The 16,330-nt window shown below is 38.7% G+C and overlaps 2 protein-coding genes and 1 long non-coding RNA gene across 3 annotated transcripts; 1 reads left to right on the forward strand and 2 right to left on the reverse strand.

Moving 5' to 3' along the window:
• Nucleotides 1–1,167: 1,167 nt before the first annotated feature.
• Nucleotides 1,168–11,689, forward strand: LOC119074712 (collagen alpha-1(I) chain-like). The gene is made up of 10 exons (XM_037181000.1): nt 1,168–1,238; nt 2,042–2,099; nt 4,703–4,734; nt 4,796–5,089; nt 5,198–6,026; nt 6,201–8,094; nt 8,327–8,382; nt 8,791–9,360; nt 9,526–9,617; nt 9,693–11,689. The coding sequence occupies exons 2-10, from the start codon at nt 2,075–2,077 to the stop codon at nt 10,944–10,946; spliced, it is 5,046 nt and encodes a 1,681-aa protein (XP_037036895.1). The 5' UTR covers nt 1,168–1,238; nt 2,042–2,074; the 3' UTR covers nt 10,947–11,689.
• A 1,731-nt stretch (nt 11,690–13,420) lies between these two features.
• On the reverse strand, nt 13,421–14,913 carry LOC119074687. Its single transcript, XM_037180971.1, has 2 exons — nt 14,776–14,913; nt 13,421–14,065 (listed from the first exon to the last, which is right to left on the reverse strand). The coding sequence occupies exons 1-2, from the start codon at nt 14,812–14,814 to the stop codon at nt 13,490–13,492; spliced, it is 615 nt and encodes a 204-aa protein (XP_037036866.1). The 5' UTR covers nt 14,815–14,913; the 3' UTR covers nt 13,421–13,489.
• A 418-nt stretch (nt 14,914–15,331) lies between these two features.
• On the reverse strand, nt 15,332–16,173 carry LOC119074720. The gene is made up of 3 exons (XR_005087223.1): nt 15,942–16,173; nt 15,827–15,835; nt 15,332–15,342 (listed from the first exon to the last, which is right to left on the reverse strand). It is a non-coding gene; the product is annotated as an uncharacterized LOC119074720 (long non-coding RNA).
• Nucleotides 16,174–16,330: the final 157 nt, after the last annotated feature.

A 16,330-nucleotide genomic window follows, 5' to 3' on the forward strand; every position in this document is an offset into this window, starting at 1 on the left:
ATTCGGTCGATAACACCGATTCGGTCGATAACATCGATTCGGTCGATAACATCGATTCGGTCGAAAACATCGATTCGGTCGATAACATCGATTCGGTCGATAACATCGATTCGGTCGATAATATCATACTGGGTGAAAATGTCGTTTTAAATTTAGTTTTCTAGAAACAATCTGGACGAAATTATCGTCTACCTTGTTAAAAAAAATTGAAACGATTTTATCACTCAGGACGATATTATCATCCAAATCGAAATTATCGTCCAAGACAATAATATGTCCAAAAAAGAACGATAAAATCGCATAATAAATAATAATATCGTCCACCAAGTTTTGATTGACTTCACCATCGCGAAGTCTTCAGTAGTTTATGCAAGGTGAAATAGTTAATGGTGAGGAATTAATCTTTTAGGCTTTGCCGTTTTTTTAATTAAAAATTGCATTAAAAAACCACTGGACAACACCAAAATCGTATGAATTAGTATAGTTAGGGATATGTACTAACTGCAAATACTTAATATCGCTGAGTGATCAATAGTAAAGATTCTGGTTTTATTTTAGCTGCTTCCATTGAAGAACTCGATGAAGTCAAATAATACAAAAAATTAAATAAAAAATCTTGTATTTTTGACGACATTTTTGCCTTATCTCTTATCTCATGCTTATGCCAAAAATTTTTATTTTTTTTTTACTTACATTAATTCCGTAAATATGACACCAATAAAAAGATTTAACAGCAAAAAGCCCGCAAAAGTTATGATCCGAACGGACAATGAAGGGAAGATTAAAAAGTTTAAAATTGTAATAAAAAAAAATAGAGACGCCGCCGATCAACCGATCAACAAAAAGCGGTCACAAATAAGCATAATATTCGAAGAAAAAAATTTAAATTAAAATAAAATAAACTAATCGACTGAAAAATTGTGAATATTAGCGAAACAATGTTATTATGTTAAGAGAAAAGATATAAAAATTTTGCATAGTAGCATCACCATCTAAACATAGCTAAAGCGATTATCATATATATTGTCTACAGACGGAGATCCATCTCCCTTTCCAATTCATTCGGTTTTGATATGAAACTAGAGTGGGTGTTAGATTAAACGCCGTATTGATTGCAAATACAAAAATTTTTGTTGGATTTTCATTTTGATATAAATACCAATCATCGGCTCATAATTAATCAGTCCTTTCGAAGACTTTGTTTAGTTTGTTTAAACAAAAACTCGTCAAAAGGCGAGGTAAGGATCGTTATTTTATAAAAGAAAAAATATTTAAAAAATATAATCAATACTGAGGATACAATCGACACGAAGACTAAGATAGCACCTACAATATTTTGTGAATTTTGTGAATTTAAAAATCGAAAACAGTTTAATGTGTGAACCATCGAAACGAAGAGAAATGGATAATAACTTGGCTTAACAATATTTCTTCTGCTTCCATTAATTCGATGAATTAAAATGAATCTGTGAGCATTATGCTTGACCATAAATTCATCAACATTATCATGTGCATTTTTAGTGAATTGTAATAATACGTTGACGGGACATGATGGAAAATTTATTGTAAAAATGTGTTAGATGTCCGCTTCAATTATAAAGATTTTGTTTAAAAAAAAGATTATTTTTTTTTACTGCTGGAAAATTATTATTACGATCAATGATGCAGAAAGCACGATCTTAGTGAATTAATTTTCATATTCGCAATTTTTGTTGTTGAAATAATGCACAAATCATAAATTGGTAATTAAATTTGACCCCATCGAATTTATTACCATATCAAATGTTAAATCAATCAAATGCACGCAATTTTTCAATGAATTTAGAATTCTATTTTTAGTTCGCCGTTCGATGGGGGAATATTCATTAAAGAAATATTTTAAAAGAAAAGAAAAGGAAAAAAAAAACGAAGAAGCATAAAAAACGAAACAAGTTAATGACACGGTCGTAGAAACGTAGTAAATTAATAAAAAAAAAACTTTTTTTTATCATTTTACAACCAATCCAATAAACTAATGATTTGTTTTTCTCTTTTTTTACAGGTCTTTAGACTAAAATTCTTATAGCCCAACAATATGCATAAGTTGTCTTTGTTTATAGGTGAGTGATTCTTTAAATATATTAATTTGATAAATATTAAAATTGGGTCGGTCGATTATAAGGAAACCGTTTTGTTCGGTTGTGGATCATAAAATATTTTCTTATAGACAGAGCAAAATGAGAAGTGACAATTAAGTTCAATCAATTCTTTTTATTCGTTCCACAAAGTATTACCAATGTAAGGACATTTACGTATGATGCATTGATGTATATCAACGAGGATATAGGTTGTGGAGTGAATAACATCAATTGGATTGTAATCGTTAAAAATGGGACTTCCTTACTTTCTCCCACTGTAATTTCAATAAAACATTTTAAGTTATTTTTCCCGTCATATTCACTTTTCCAATTCCAAGTCTAATTTTAACTCAAGTAATTCAACAGAATAATTTTCATTTCTCCGACTTACTGTCTTCCACATATCGTTCAATATATAAAAAATCTACTTGCCCAATTCGTTATATACATTCCTGATTACAAATTGACCCAATAATATTGGCTCGTTCCAAATCGCTAACCGATCAAAATCCTTATCCGGCATAAGAGACAAAAATAAACTTTTGATTATGTGTAATAATATAACGGCGTTTGTGATGTAAAAAGGCACAAGGTATATTATCATACCAATGGATTAAATTTTTTTTTATTGACCACAAATCAATTATATAACCAGCGATTTTAGCCGAATAGAAAAATACAAGAAATGTTTTTTTTTTGATTTGGAATAAATAACCTATAATTTATTCAATGTAGCATTTTGACATACCTATCAATATCAATAAATTTTTTGTTTTTGGGAATATTATTCGATTCCGTGATTCCATTTTTACAAGAGAAAGAGATAAAAAAAAATAATTTGATTATGAAAATTGGCTGATAACAAATTTATGTAAACGAAAACAAACAAAAAATGTTTATCACCGAATCACTGATTGATCAAATTCGTTGATCACAGACCATTGTTTTCAAGATCATTTTTCATTTCGTTCATTGTTCAAAATTTTTATTTTTATACATTTTTTCCCCGTAAAATTAATTTTCATTTTTCATCTCTCTCAGCATCGATATTCATATTATATGTATACATTTGACCGTTAAGTTCAAATTTGTGCCAAGATCATTTTACAATTTGAACATCGATAATATATATAGAAAAATAAAAACTTCATATCGTTAAGTTCATACGTTTAATACCTTATTATGTTTGGTAAAGTAACAACAATAAAAACTCAATAATTCTTCATGTCAATTTAACAGATCGGATGTCCGACTATGTTGATAAATCTATTATAGGTTCATTCATATATTCGGCGTATGCATAGAAGTTACACATTCATTTATGCATATCAATGTACGTAAGGCCCAAGTGTGTATTGTATTTTTTTGCTGCAAAGAGTTTATGGAAATCATACCGATTTCTTGTTGACTTTTGTAATGGAAATGATGAAAAACGCCGATATGATGTGTTAACTTTTGAAAAACAAATAAGAAAAAAAAAATCAGAAAATCATACGCCAAGATTTTATTGCATACGCCAAGATTCTCGTTCAATCCATTTAATTCATTCTCACTAGCCGGATTAGATCGATAGATCGAAAAACTGAACAATGAAATGTTTTCAAAGTCGCTATGGTCTAAAATTACCAATTCCATTTTGGCGCATAATTTAATATTTTTTTTTATATTTCCATCTTTGATGTTTTTCATATCGAATTTTCATTGCTCCAAAGTCTGCGTTAAAATTTGCATAAATTCCATCGTTAAGAAATTCGCTTGGAATGTGTTTTGTGTCGAAAATTTTACATTTTTTTCGACACGATCATCATTCCAAAGCATATTATGCCGAAATGGAAAATTTACATTTTAATCGCTCATGTAAATATTTTTTCTCGTCATTTTTGGGATTTTGATGGCTATTTTATTGCAAAAGATAAGATCTGATTTTCAAAAAAAAAATGGAAAATATTTTTAAATTATAATTTTTGAATCTTAATTTTTGTTACGAAAATTATATTTTTTTTTTTGTTAAAATCCGAAAAATCACAAAAATTAGCAAAACGTACAGTGGATAAAAAAAGAGCTAAAACCGCAGGAAATATTTTTTAGTTTTTTTTTTTTAACTAATGGACTTTCTATTGAGCCATTTTAAATTATTAAATTATTCAAAGATAACCATTGAATATTTACACTGGTAAAATGTAGTTTATGAAAGATAAGGAAATTAAAAATAAAAAAGACCAAAAATTCAAATCCATATTTATCAAAGCATAACTATATTGCAAAATCTTTGTCATCTTTCAACATTTTTATATAGTTTTTTTTTAGTTTTTATTTTAAAATTATTAATTCGATTATTATGTTAATGAGCATAAAACTTTGATAGTTTAGTATGCATTTATATCTCAGACTTTCACATGTGGGACATTATGTGTTTATATAAATTTGTGAAATGGGAAACGTAATTTTGGTAAAACAAATTTATGGTTTCCTGAATAAAGAAAATAGTTTGGACTGCTACTGGCTCAGTGATTTAAAATAAATCACTTGCATTTTTATTCGTTCGCATAACACTTAGATAATAAAAATCATTTTTTTTGTTTCAGTTTTATTGGCCACATTTTGTCGCATCAATGTGGTGAGTGTTTTAAGTAATACATCATTATCGAATTTTTTTCTAATATTGTAAATAATTCCAGGCTCAAAGAGGAAAGGGGTACAATTATCCCAATCCGTATAATCCGTTAGTAGACGGAGGAAAGAGTTCCGATCAAGGTTTCCCGGGATCGGGCTCTGGACATTCAGCAAGCGGTACTGGCTCATCTCAACCACAAGGATTTGTTCCTGCAGGCAGCCGTGGTTCGGGAGCATTCGGTGCAGGACAACAAGGACAAGCTGGAGGTAGTTTCCCTGGATCCGCTGGACAAGCTGGAAGTGGTTTCACCGGATCTGCTGGACAAGCTGGAGGTAATTTCCCTGGATCAGCTGGACAAGCCGGACAAGCTGGAAGTGGTTTCCCTGGATCCGCTGGACAAGCTGGAAGCAGATTCCCAGGATCTGCCGGACAAGCTGGTGGCAGTTTCCCCGGATCAGCTGGACAGGCTGGTAGCAGTTTCCCTGGCTCAACTGGACAAGCTGGAAGTGGTTTCCCTGGATCTGCTGGACAAGCTGGTGGTAGCTTCCCAGGCTCAACTGGACAAGCTGGTGGTAGTTTCCCTGGATCCGCTGGACAAGCTGGAAGCAGATTCCCCGGATCTGCTGGACAAGCTGGTGGCAGTTTCCCTGGATCCGCTGGACAAGCTGGTAGCAATTTCCCTGGCTCAACTGGACAAGCTGGCGGTAGTTTCCCTGGATCTTCTGGACAAGCTGGAAGTGGTTTCACTGGATCTGCTGGACAGGCTGGTGGTAGCTTCCCTGGCTCAACTGGACAAGCTGGTGGTAGTTTCCCTGGATCCGCTGGACAAACTGGAAGCAGATTCCCTGGATCTGCCGGACAAGTTGGTGGTACTTTCCCTGGATCAGCTGGACAAGCTGGCGGTAATTTCCCTGGATCGGCTGGACAAGCTGGTAGCAGTTTCCCTGGCTCAGTTGGACAAGCTGGAAGTAGCTTCCCTGGATCTTCTGGACAAGCTGGTAGCAGTTTCCCTGGCTCAGTTGGACAAGCTGGAGGTAGTTTCCCTGGATCATCTGGACAAGCTGGAAGCAGTTTCCCCGGATCTGCTGGACAAGCTGGAGGTAATTTCCCTGGATCAGCTGGACAAGCTGGCGGTAATTTCCCTGGATCGGCTGGACAAGCTGGTAGCAGTTTCCCTGGCTCAGTTGGACAAGCTGGAGGTAGCTTCCCTGGATCATCTGGACAAGCTGGAAGCAGTTTCCCCGGATCTGCTGGACAAGCTGGTGGTAATTTCCCTGGATCAACTGGACAAGCTGGTGGTAATTTCCCTGGATCAGCTGGACAAGCTGGTGGTAATTTCCCTGGATCAGCTGGACAATCTGGTGGTAATTTCCCTGGATCCGCTGGACAAGCTGGAGGTAATTTCCCTGGATCAGCTGGACAAGCCGGACAAGCTGGAAGTGGTTTCCCTGGCTCAGTTGGTCAAGCTGGAAGTGGTTTCCCTGGATCTGCTGGACAAGCTGGAGGTAATTTACCTGGATCAGCTGGACAAGCTGGAAGTGGTTTCCCTGGCTCAGTTGGTCAAGCTGGAAGCGGATTCCCCGGATCTGCTGGACAAGCTGGAAGTGGTTTCCCTGGCTCAATTGGTCAAGCTGGAAGTGGTTTCCCTGGATCCGCTGGACAAGCTGGTGGTAATTTCCCTGGATCAGCTGGACAAGCCGGACAAGCTGGAAGTGGTTTCCCTGGCTCAGTTGGTCAAGCTGGAAGTGGTTTCCCTGGATCTGCTGGACAAGCTGGAGGTAATTTCCCTGGATCAGCTGGACAAGCCGGACAAGCTGGAAGTAGTTTCCCTGGCTCAGTTGGTCAAGCTGGAAGTGGATTCCCCGGATCTGCTGGACAAGCTGGAGGTAATTTCCCTGGATCAGCTGGACAAGCCGGACAAGCTGGAAGTGGTTTCCCTGGATCTGCTGGACAAGATGGAAGTGGTTTCCCTGGCTCAGTTGGTCAAGCTGGAAGTGGTTTCCCTGGATCAGCTGGACAAGCTGGAGGTAATTTCCCTGGATCCGCTGGACAAGATGGACAAGCAGGAAGTGGTTTCCCTGGCTCAGCTGGTCAAGCTGGAAGTGGTTTTCCTGGATCTATTGGGCAAGATGGAAATGGTTTCCCTGGCTCAGCTGGTCAAGCTGGAAGTGGTTTCCCTGGATCTACTGGACAAGCAGGAAGTGGGTTCCCTGGATCTACTGGACAAGCAGGAAGTGGTTTCCCTGGCTCAGATGGTCAAGCTGGAAGTGGTTTCCCAGGATCTGCTGGACAAGATGGAAGTGGTTTCCCTGGCTCAGTTGGTCAAGCTGGAAGTGGTTTCCCTGGCTCAGTTGGTCAAGCTGGAAGTGGATTTCCTGGACAATCTGGAACTGATTCTACCGGCCAAAACGCATTATCAGACCAATTTGCACCTCAGGGACCATTTGGTGGATTCGGAGGAGTTGGAGGAACTGGACCTGATGGACCTATTGGCGGAATCGGAGGAGTCGGTGGAGTTGGCCCAGACGGACCAAATGGTGGATTTGGAGGAGTTGGTGGTGTCGGACCAGACGGTCCTAATGGTGGATTTGGAGGAGTTGGTGGTGTTGGTCCCGATGGACCCAATGGTCCATTCGGTTCATTTGGCGGCTCTTTTGGACCTCAAAGTGACTTATTCCCTGTTGCTAGTGGTGATTACTCTGCAATTCCTGGAGTATATGGAGTAGACTACCCAACATATTCTGAGGTTCCTCAAACTTCGTTCGATTGTCAGTATCAACAATGGCCTGGTTATTATGCCGATGTCGAGGCTCGTTGCCAAGTTTTCCACATTTGTGCTTTAAACACTACTTTCAACTTCATCTGTCCTATCGGAACAATATTCAGTCAGGAACATTTGGTATGCGTATGGTGGAATCAATTTGACTGCAATACCGCTCCTAGCTTGTATTACAAAAATGCGTACATATATGATTACTCAAAGAATGGACAGCAAGGTGCACAAGGACCATTTGCAGATTTCGCTGGTTCACAAGGACCGTTTGCTGATTTCGGTGCAGCTCAAGGACCATTCGGACCATCAGCCTCATTTCCAGGATTAGTTGGACCATCAGGACCATCTGCTGGTTTCGACGGTGCGCAAGGACCAGTTGTTGGCCCGGCATCTGCGCAAGGTCCACAAGCTGACTTTACAGGAACTGACGGATCAGTAGGACCTCAAGGCCCATCTGCATCATTCGGTGGTGCACAAGGACCAAGTGGACCATCCGACGGTTCATCCATACAAGGCCCATCTGCAGGATTCGGTGGTGCTCAAGGCCCAAGTGGACCTGGTTTTGGTGGAGATCAAGGATCACCAGCAGGTAAATTAAACCTAATCTTTACAAAAACTTTGTCTGCTGAAATGACAATTTAAAAAAACTGCTCGTCCAAAATAAGTTTCCCTTTCATTAGCTACAGATTAAAGGCGAAACTGAAATGTAGAAAACAAAAATACTTAAGAAACGAATTCTTTAAAATCTTTGTAGAAATTTCAAGTTGATATGCAGAAAATGAATTCTGTCACCGAAATAGAACTAACAATATTTACTTTTTCACCAGGATCTGGATCATTCCCCGGCTCAGAAGGTGGTGCTGGTTTCCCAGGCTCAGGTAAATAAAATCTAATGTTTACAATATTTTAATTGCTAAAATCAAAATGCATAAGCTCAAGGAAACAAAATTCGAAAGTTAAAAATAAGTGTTTTTACATACCCTTCAAAAATTTGTTCTAAAGATTTAAACTTCAAATAATATGTATTTTCTATTAAAGCAGTCTATAGACAGTTTTACTAATGTCCATTGTTTTTATTGTGCATATAACTCATGAATATGTAAAACATCGAATCTCAAATCTAATTTTTTTAGTCCTTCCAAAAGTTTCTATTTTTGGTAAAACCATCGAAAAATATATTCAAGTTTATTTTCTGAAGAACTGAGCTTTTCATAATTACATTCTTAGAATTCAAAATTTTTATGAAAATCCTAACACAAATATAACTAACAATAAAATTTTGTTAGGATCATTCCCTGGATCCGAAGGTTTCCCAGGCTCAACTGGACAAGCTGGATTCCCTGGACAAGCTGGAAGTGGATTCCCCGGATCTGCTGGACAAGATGGAAGTGGTTTCCCTGGCTCAGCTGGTCAAGCTGGAAGTGGATTCCCTGGACAAGCTGGAAGTGGATTCCCTGGATCTGCTGGACAAGATGGAAGTGGTTTCCCTGGCTCAGTTGGTCAAGCTGGAAGTGGATTCCCTGGACAAGCTGGAAGTGGATTCCCTGGATCTGCTGGACAAGATGGAAGTGGTTTCCCTGGCTCAGTTGGTCAAGCTGGAAGTGGATTCCCTGGACAAGCTGGAAGTGGATTCCCTGGATCTGCTGGACAAGATGGAAGTGGTTTCCCTGGGTCAGTTGGTCAAGCTGGAAGTGGCTTCACCGGATCTGCTGGACAAGCTGGTGGTAATTTCCCTGGATCAGCTGGACAAACAGGTCAAGCTGGAAGTGGATTCCCTGGATCTACTGGACAAGCTGGAGGTAGTTTCCCTGGATCAGCTGGAAGTAGTTTCCCAGGATCTACTGGACAAGCTGGAGGTAGCTTCCCTGGATCCGCTGGACAAGCTGGACAAACTGGAAGTGGATTCCCTGGCTCAACTGGACAAGCTGGTGGTAGTTTCCCTGGATCTGCTGGACAAGTTGGTGGCAGTTTCCCTGGCTCAGCTGGACAAGCTGGTGGTAGTTTCCCTGGATCCGCTGGAGGTAGCTTCCCTGGATCTGCTGGACAAGCTGGAAGTGGTTTCCCAGGATCTGCTGGACAAGCTGGAGGTAGCTTCCCTGGATCTTCTGGACAAGCTGGGCAGGCCGGAAGTGGATTCACTGGATCAGCTGGACAATCTGGAAGTGGTTTCCCAGGCTCAGTTGGACAGGCTGGAGGTAGCTTCCCTGGATCTTCTGGACAAGCTGGAAGCAGTTTCCCTGGCTCAGTTGGACAGGCTGGAGGTAGCTTCCCTGGATCTGCTGGACAAGCTGGCGGTAGTTTTCCTGGATCTTCTGGACAAGCTGGAAGTGGTTTCCCTGGCTCAACTGGACAAGCTGGTGGTAGTTTCCCTGGATCTGCTGGACAAGCTGGTGGTAGTTTCCCTGGATCTGCTGGACAAGCTGGAAGCAGATTCCCTGGATCTACGGGACAAGCTGGTGGAAGTTTCCCTGGATCTGCTGGACAAGCTGGTGGTAGTTTCCCTGGATCTGCTGGACAAGCTGGTGGTAATTTCCCTGGATCAGCTGGACAAGCTGGAAGCAGATTCCCTGGATCTGCCGGACAAGCTGGTGGAAGTTTCCCTGGATCTGCTGGACAAGCTGGTGGTAGTTTCCCTGGATCTGCTGGACAAGCTGGTAGTAGTTTCCCTGGATCAGCTGGACAAGCTGGAAGCAGATTCCCTGGATCTGCCGGACAAGCTGGAAGCAGATTCCCTGGATCTGCTGGACAAGCTGGTGGTAGTTTCCCTGGATCAGCTGGACAAACTGGTGGTAGTTTCCCTGGATCAGCTGGACAAGCTGGAAGCAGATTCCCTGGATCTGCCGGACAAGCTGGTGGTAGTTTCCCTGGATCTGCTGGACAAGCTGGTGGTAGTTTTCCTGGATCAGCTGGACAAGTTGGTGGCAGTTTCCCTGGCTCAGCTGGACAAGCTGGTGGTAGTTTCCCTGGATCCGCTGGAAGCAGATTCCCCGGATCTGCTGGACAAGCTGGTGGTAGCTTCCCAGGATCATCTGGACAAGCTGGTGGCAGATTCCCTGGATCCGCTGGACAAAGTGGTAGCAATTTCCCTGGATCCGCTGGACAAGCTGGTAGCAATTTCCCTGGATCGGCTGGACAAGCTGGTAGCAATTTCCCTGGCTCGGCTGGACAAGCTGGTGGTAGTTTCACTGGATCAGCTGGACAGGCTGGTGGTAGTTTCCCTGGATCAGCTGGACAAGCTGGTGGTAGTTTCCCTGGATCAGCTGGACAAGCTGGTGGTAGTTTCCCTGGATCAGCAGGAAGTAGTACAGGGTTTGCCGGTAGACCTGGCACAAGCCCTGCTGCCACATTCCCTGGCTCATTTGGTGCGGGTTCCGCTGGCTCTCAACGACCTGGATTCACTGGAAGTGACTCAGAGAGAGAATACTTGCCCCCGCGATCGTAGACAAATCGTACAAACTAAAAATGTGAAACAAAAGACAACTCAACAGTTGGTGCTGACATTATTTATATATTTTGCTTTTATATTGTTGTTAATTCGTTTTTATCTAGATTTTATCATTCACTCAATCATGACGAAAATTGTCTGTACTTCGTTGTTGATTTCGTTCAATGCCATGGAAGTAGTAAAAAGGAAATTTGCATTAGAATCAATTAAATTAGATCCAAAAGGCAGTGTGTTAAAAGTCAATTGTTGTAAAAGAAATTACGTCATTTCATTTATTTTCATTTAACTGTAGTAAACTTAAAGTGAATTTCACTTAGGCTTACAAATAGACTTATACTCTTAGATCCATTAAGTAACCATTTATGTGTGAGCTAATTGATATTTCAGATCTGGCTTCTAATTTCTTTTATGAACTATTTCAAACAATATTTTCAAAGCTGATTTTTTATTCATGTGTACATTAATATTTTCGTTCTAAAGTATCCAATCAAAAGGCTTACACATAATTTGATAGACTGTAAGATTTAAAAAAAAAATACTTTATCGAATATGATGCTTCCGTCGATGTTATAACACCATCAACATTGTCTCTATTTATCTCTCTCTTGTCATCAAAAATACGGAGTCTTTGCATCGTTAAAGAAAAAAAAGAAAAATTTAAGTTAATTGTCGCCATGTATAATTTTGTAAATTTATGTAAATTGTATATAAAATACAAACGAAAAAATCCAAAAAAAAAATGTTTGATTGACCTACTGAAAACACTCTTTTAAAGAAGGCTCTGACCAGATTCAGTTGATTCTTTGTTTAAGCCAAGGTTCTGAAAGAACAGGGTAAGAAAACTCTCAGTTGATCACGAAGGTTAATTTCTCACACTATCTGTTTATAAAATTTGTTGTTGCATATCCCATTCTAAATACAGACGACTTTATTCATTTAGTCAATATTCAACATGCAGGTACAGTTCGATAGGACCATTTAGTCAATATTCGGCATGCAGGTATAGTTCAATAATACATCCCACAGTCCCACACCTAATTTGAAGATATAATTCATCACACAGCAAATATATACCTGGGAATCATACAATATTCCTACGAGCTGAATAATATTGTTGCAGGAACTATATTTTGAAAATATTCGTATTACATGTTTATTGTAATACAGTCTGCAGCAAATATATGCAGCACACAACAAATGTCGAATTTGCCGAATGTGCAATAACAATTTGTCATGTTGATTTTAGACCAAAACGCACTGAAAATTGTCTCACTTTGCGGAACATTAAACGATACAGCCTTTAGTATAGGTGTGCACTTTCAGTATTCACTGGATCACACTAAGATACTCTTAGTGGTTGTTTTAAAGTTGCAACGAGAAAGTGCAACGGACGCTGTCTTCAACATCAAACAATGTACGTCTAACTGAAGAGAGAAGAAGAAACCTAAGTAGTAAAATAATGGTCGGGCAACAAAAGATGCTAAAAATAATCATAAGAAAACGCCAATTTTGGCAGTCTACATTCTATTTAACTGAGCCAAAACAACAAATTTATCTCAGCGTTTATTAAAACTCTTTCAAAAACTACACAAACAAAAGAAAGAAGGAAACAGAAAACCAAAACGTCGAAGGGAACGACAATAGTGGAAAAACCACCAAAAACCAAGAGCTGTTTCGACCTCCGAATATGGTGGTGGTCCGAGGACAGAATGAAACTGTTCATCTTCAGTTACTTCCACCATATTCGATCACAAGACAGCGAGTAAGACTTCGCATTACTCAGCAAAATATTTGCTCGTAGAGCACAACAGAAACAGCGAGAGTGACAATTTTATCCATGGTTTTATCACGAACCGAAGGAATAATTTTCAAAAAACGTGGGCGAACAATAAAACAAAAACAAAAGCTCACCGGGTCTTCCATTGATATTCGAGTCCTTTACTTGCCAGTCCGAGAGATGTACAAAATTTGTGTCTTATCACAAATTATTGTCATCAACCCATGGACAACAAGAACACTTTAGAAAGAGAAAGAAACTGAAATGATAAAAATGGTTGCGAGCGAAACTAGCAAAAACTTAGTTACAACCATCCTAGCTCAAATTTAAAAACTGACTCAGTGACGTTTTTCTGGTGCCAAGGGCATTTGGAAAAGGAGGCACTGCTGATAGAAAGCAATATAAAGAGAAGTTTAGCTGAAATGAATATGTTTCGGTTCAAGGTGACGACATACTATGTCTAGTACATAGATATAGGTTTGTTCCAATTAACTGAAAACCGTAAATTTTCACTAGCTGAACGAGATCGGTTTTCATATGAATATTGATGAGGCTATGCCTCTATGAATGATATACCATAATTCAAGTATGACAATTCGTATAGCCTTGGAACATACCTATTGTCTACACTCTTCGTATACGGGTTCTTTGGTCAGAAAAAACTCTTTATTTTTACAAAATTGATATATTCAGATAAGAGCTTAATATTGTTTTACACCAAATTTATTGTCCTTCTATAAAGCAAATGAAGTGAAAGCTATACTCAAATGTAGAGTTGTATTTTCCGTTGCGCGTTTCGATAAATTTTCTCATTGTCTTGACGTGTCAAATCCAATCCCTTTTGAATATGGAGCAACGCCGATTCATGCTGCGACTGGATTCGATTGAACTCACTCTGAGCCAGACTTACTTTACCTTCCAATTGTCGGCGCAAATTGTCCAACGCCTGTGCATTGACTGCATTCAATTCGGATCGCACGCGTGCCAATTCGATTTGATGACTCTTACTCATTTCAACAATTCGTGCATCGGCGTTCTGACTTTGTGCCTGTAGTTCGGCCTGAAGGCGACCCTTATCGGAACTGCTGCGACTAGCCAGTTCTTGGAGTTGACGCGTCAAGTCGGACACCTGTCGATTGCATTCGTATTGAACTTGTTCTCGGGCTAAACGAACTCTAATGTCCACAGATTGGTTGACGTCGTCGTTCAACTTAGCAAATGCGTGATTGTAGACCTGACGCTGCGCATTTAAATGATTTTCGATGTCACTGAAAGCTCGGTCGGTAGTCTTCTGGTACTGCGCTAAGTTTTCAGCAATGTCGGCAAAAGAGATGACTGCCTGTGTGGGTATAAATATAGATAACAGACAGAGGCAATTCGAACAAAAATTCATTTTTATCGCATTGCTGTTCGTTAAATTGTGCTATGTCTATGCCGAGAGGGTATAACAACTATTTTCTTCCGTTTGATTTTTTCTGATTTTTCCTAATTTTTCTTGTTTGAAATTCAAGACAAGGAAACTTTTGAGTCTTTTTAGGTGTAGTTCTAAAGAGCTAAAGGCATTGATTGGGACTTTCTAACGAGCCCATTTCCTTAGCATTTCTGCGCTAAAATCGAGTTATAGCCACATATCAATCTCTTTTCGAAAAAGTCTCTTCATGACTTCGTAGTTGTTCACAAAACCTAAATCAAATTTAATCAAATTTAAAATCAAATCCATGGAAGTCCCTGGACTTGTGATAAGCATTTAACTAAATGCTTTGGCACATCAGGGCTTATATCTTTGCTCTTCATATCCAATAAGTTTGATGTTCAATGTAGGCTTGAAATAGACGTCGAAGCCAAAATGTTTAAAGATTTGGGATTTGGTTTTTTGATCATCACGAGACTCTTTGTTTTTATCAATATCAACACAAAAAATTTAAAAATCTAACAACACTACTCTGTCCTTTCTCACACATGCAGCTTGTGTAATCATTACTAACCAAGCTTTGAACCGTAGCTAAGAACCAATTTCACATAAAAATTTTTAAAAAAAATTTTACGTACCACTGAACTAAGTACCAACATCTGAACGATCAGAGCCATATTCTTTGACGTCAAACAACACTCACGACTTACTGATGAAGACTGCCAATAGAAAGAAATCCAATCGGTCTTGGAAAGAAGAAGGTGATACAAAGTTTTCGCAAGTAGCCCACTCATATTGATCTTGGACCATTTTTTATTATCAAACTGATTGTACTCGCTGTAGACGTCCTACAATTCATTTCGTAATATCCAAACCTGTTGTTAAATTAGTGCGATTTTTTTCTTTAAAAGATTCGTTTTTATTGATCATCCGGTTGTTTGTTTAAGAGCAAAACGTTGAAGGAAGATATCTGTTTTAATTATAATTAATCTGTAAGCAACCAAATTAGGTATTAGCAATATTATAATTTAATGAAATAACTGTTTCCGTTGCAATAAATCTAATCTCCATCATATCCATAAACATATTTATAACCCGATTGAAAGTCATATAGACAATTTGAAGAAGATTTGTCTTCGTTTTCGTTTCGGGTTAAAATCAGGAATACGAAATTAAGCATTTCCAAAATAGCCCTTCAATCAGAACTAAATATATTTGGGAATTAAGTCCCTAAAATACCCCAAAAAAAAATCCTTTTTTTGCTTGTTCGTAGTTTTTCAACGTTTTTGAATTTTTCTTGATGTTTTACAAGCATTTGATGAAAAAATGCAACGCACTGTGCTATGAAAAATGCAAAGAAAAAAAATGGGATTTTTTTAAGAATTAATTCCCAAATAGTTGTTAGGCTCTGACTCGAATTCTTCAGAAGTGACTACAACATCAAAAAAAGCTACTCGAAGCATTTCCTCGTACTAGAAACAATCAAGGTCACGATTTTTCACATAAGGTCTGTTTCATCGTACGTAGTGAATGCAACCGGTAAGAAACCGGCTATTACCGTTTACCGGTAAATAATATTTCGATAACCGGTTTTACATTTTCCGCAAATTAAATGATACAGTGAACGACATCTCAAATGTCTCACTGTCATTTTTTTCAGAGAATGTCATTGTGAATTTGCAATGACACAATAAAATTCTCAGAAAAATTTGACAGTGAGACATTTGAGATGTCGTTCACTGTAATTCGTGATGTCGATAGAGTCAATACGTCAACGTTACGCTATATCAAAATTAAGTTTTACTGAAATAGATTGTGGAAATTGCTTTCGTCACTACCGCAAACATCAGAGATGGCACTGCCTTCGAGTCAGTCTTTTGAGATACGAAATTTAAAAATCAAAATCATTTGTTAGGAAATTTAAATTTTTGATACATTGTCCATGAAAGTATTGTTCGTGTGAAGTAACCGAAGACCGACTTGCCGACAGCGTCAATCATTGACGGTCCTTTGAAGTAGTCAAATACACAATCTATTGAAAACTTACAAAAAAATTATTTTGTTTTCAGGCCTTCTCGCATTGTTTTGAAATGTCAAACTTGCGAAAGCTAATCAATTTAGATGATTGAAATGAATCTATGGACCAAATAGCGGAGCTTTCGCAAGTTTTACGTTTCAAAACAATGGGACAAG

The sequence above is a fragment of the Bradysia coprophila genome, unplaced genomic scaffold (assembly GCF_014529535.1).
Source record: "Bradysia coprophila strain Holo2 unplaced genomic scaffold, BU_Bcop_v1 contig_151, whole genome shotgun sequence".
Taxonomy (NCBI): domain Eukaryota; kingdom Metazoa; phylum Arthropoda; class Insecta; order Diptera; family Sciaridae; genus Bradysia; species Bradysia coprophila.

Bases quoted from the DNA above. Each gene is read 5' to 3' on its own strand.
- LOC119074687 (XM_037180971.1), bottom strand. From the start codon at position 14,814: ATGGCTCTGATCGTTCAGATGTTGGTACTTAGTTCAGTG. The intron at 14,066-14,775 runs GTACGTAAAATT...ATACCCACACAG, and splicing joins TGTTGGTACTTAGTTCAGTG to GCAGTCATCTCTTTTGCCGA.
- LOC119074712 (XM_037181000.1), top strand. From the start codon at position 2,075: ATGCATAAGTTGTCTTTGTTTATAG. The intron at 4,735-4,795 runs GTGAGTGTTTTA...AAATAATTCCAG, and splicing joins CATTTTGTCGCATCAATGTG to GCTCAAAGAGGAAAGGGGTA. The intron at 5,090-5,197 runs GCCGGACAAGCT...TCAGCTGGACAG, and splicing joins TCCCTGGATCAGCTGGACAA to GCTGGTAGCAGTTTCCCTGG.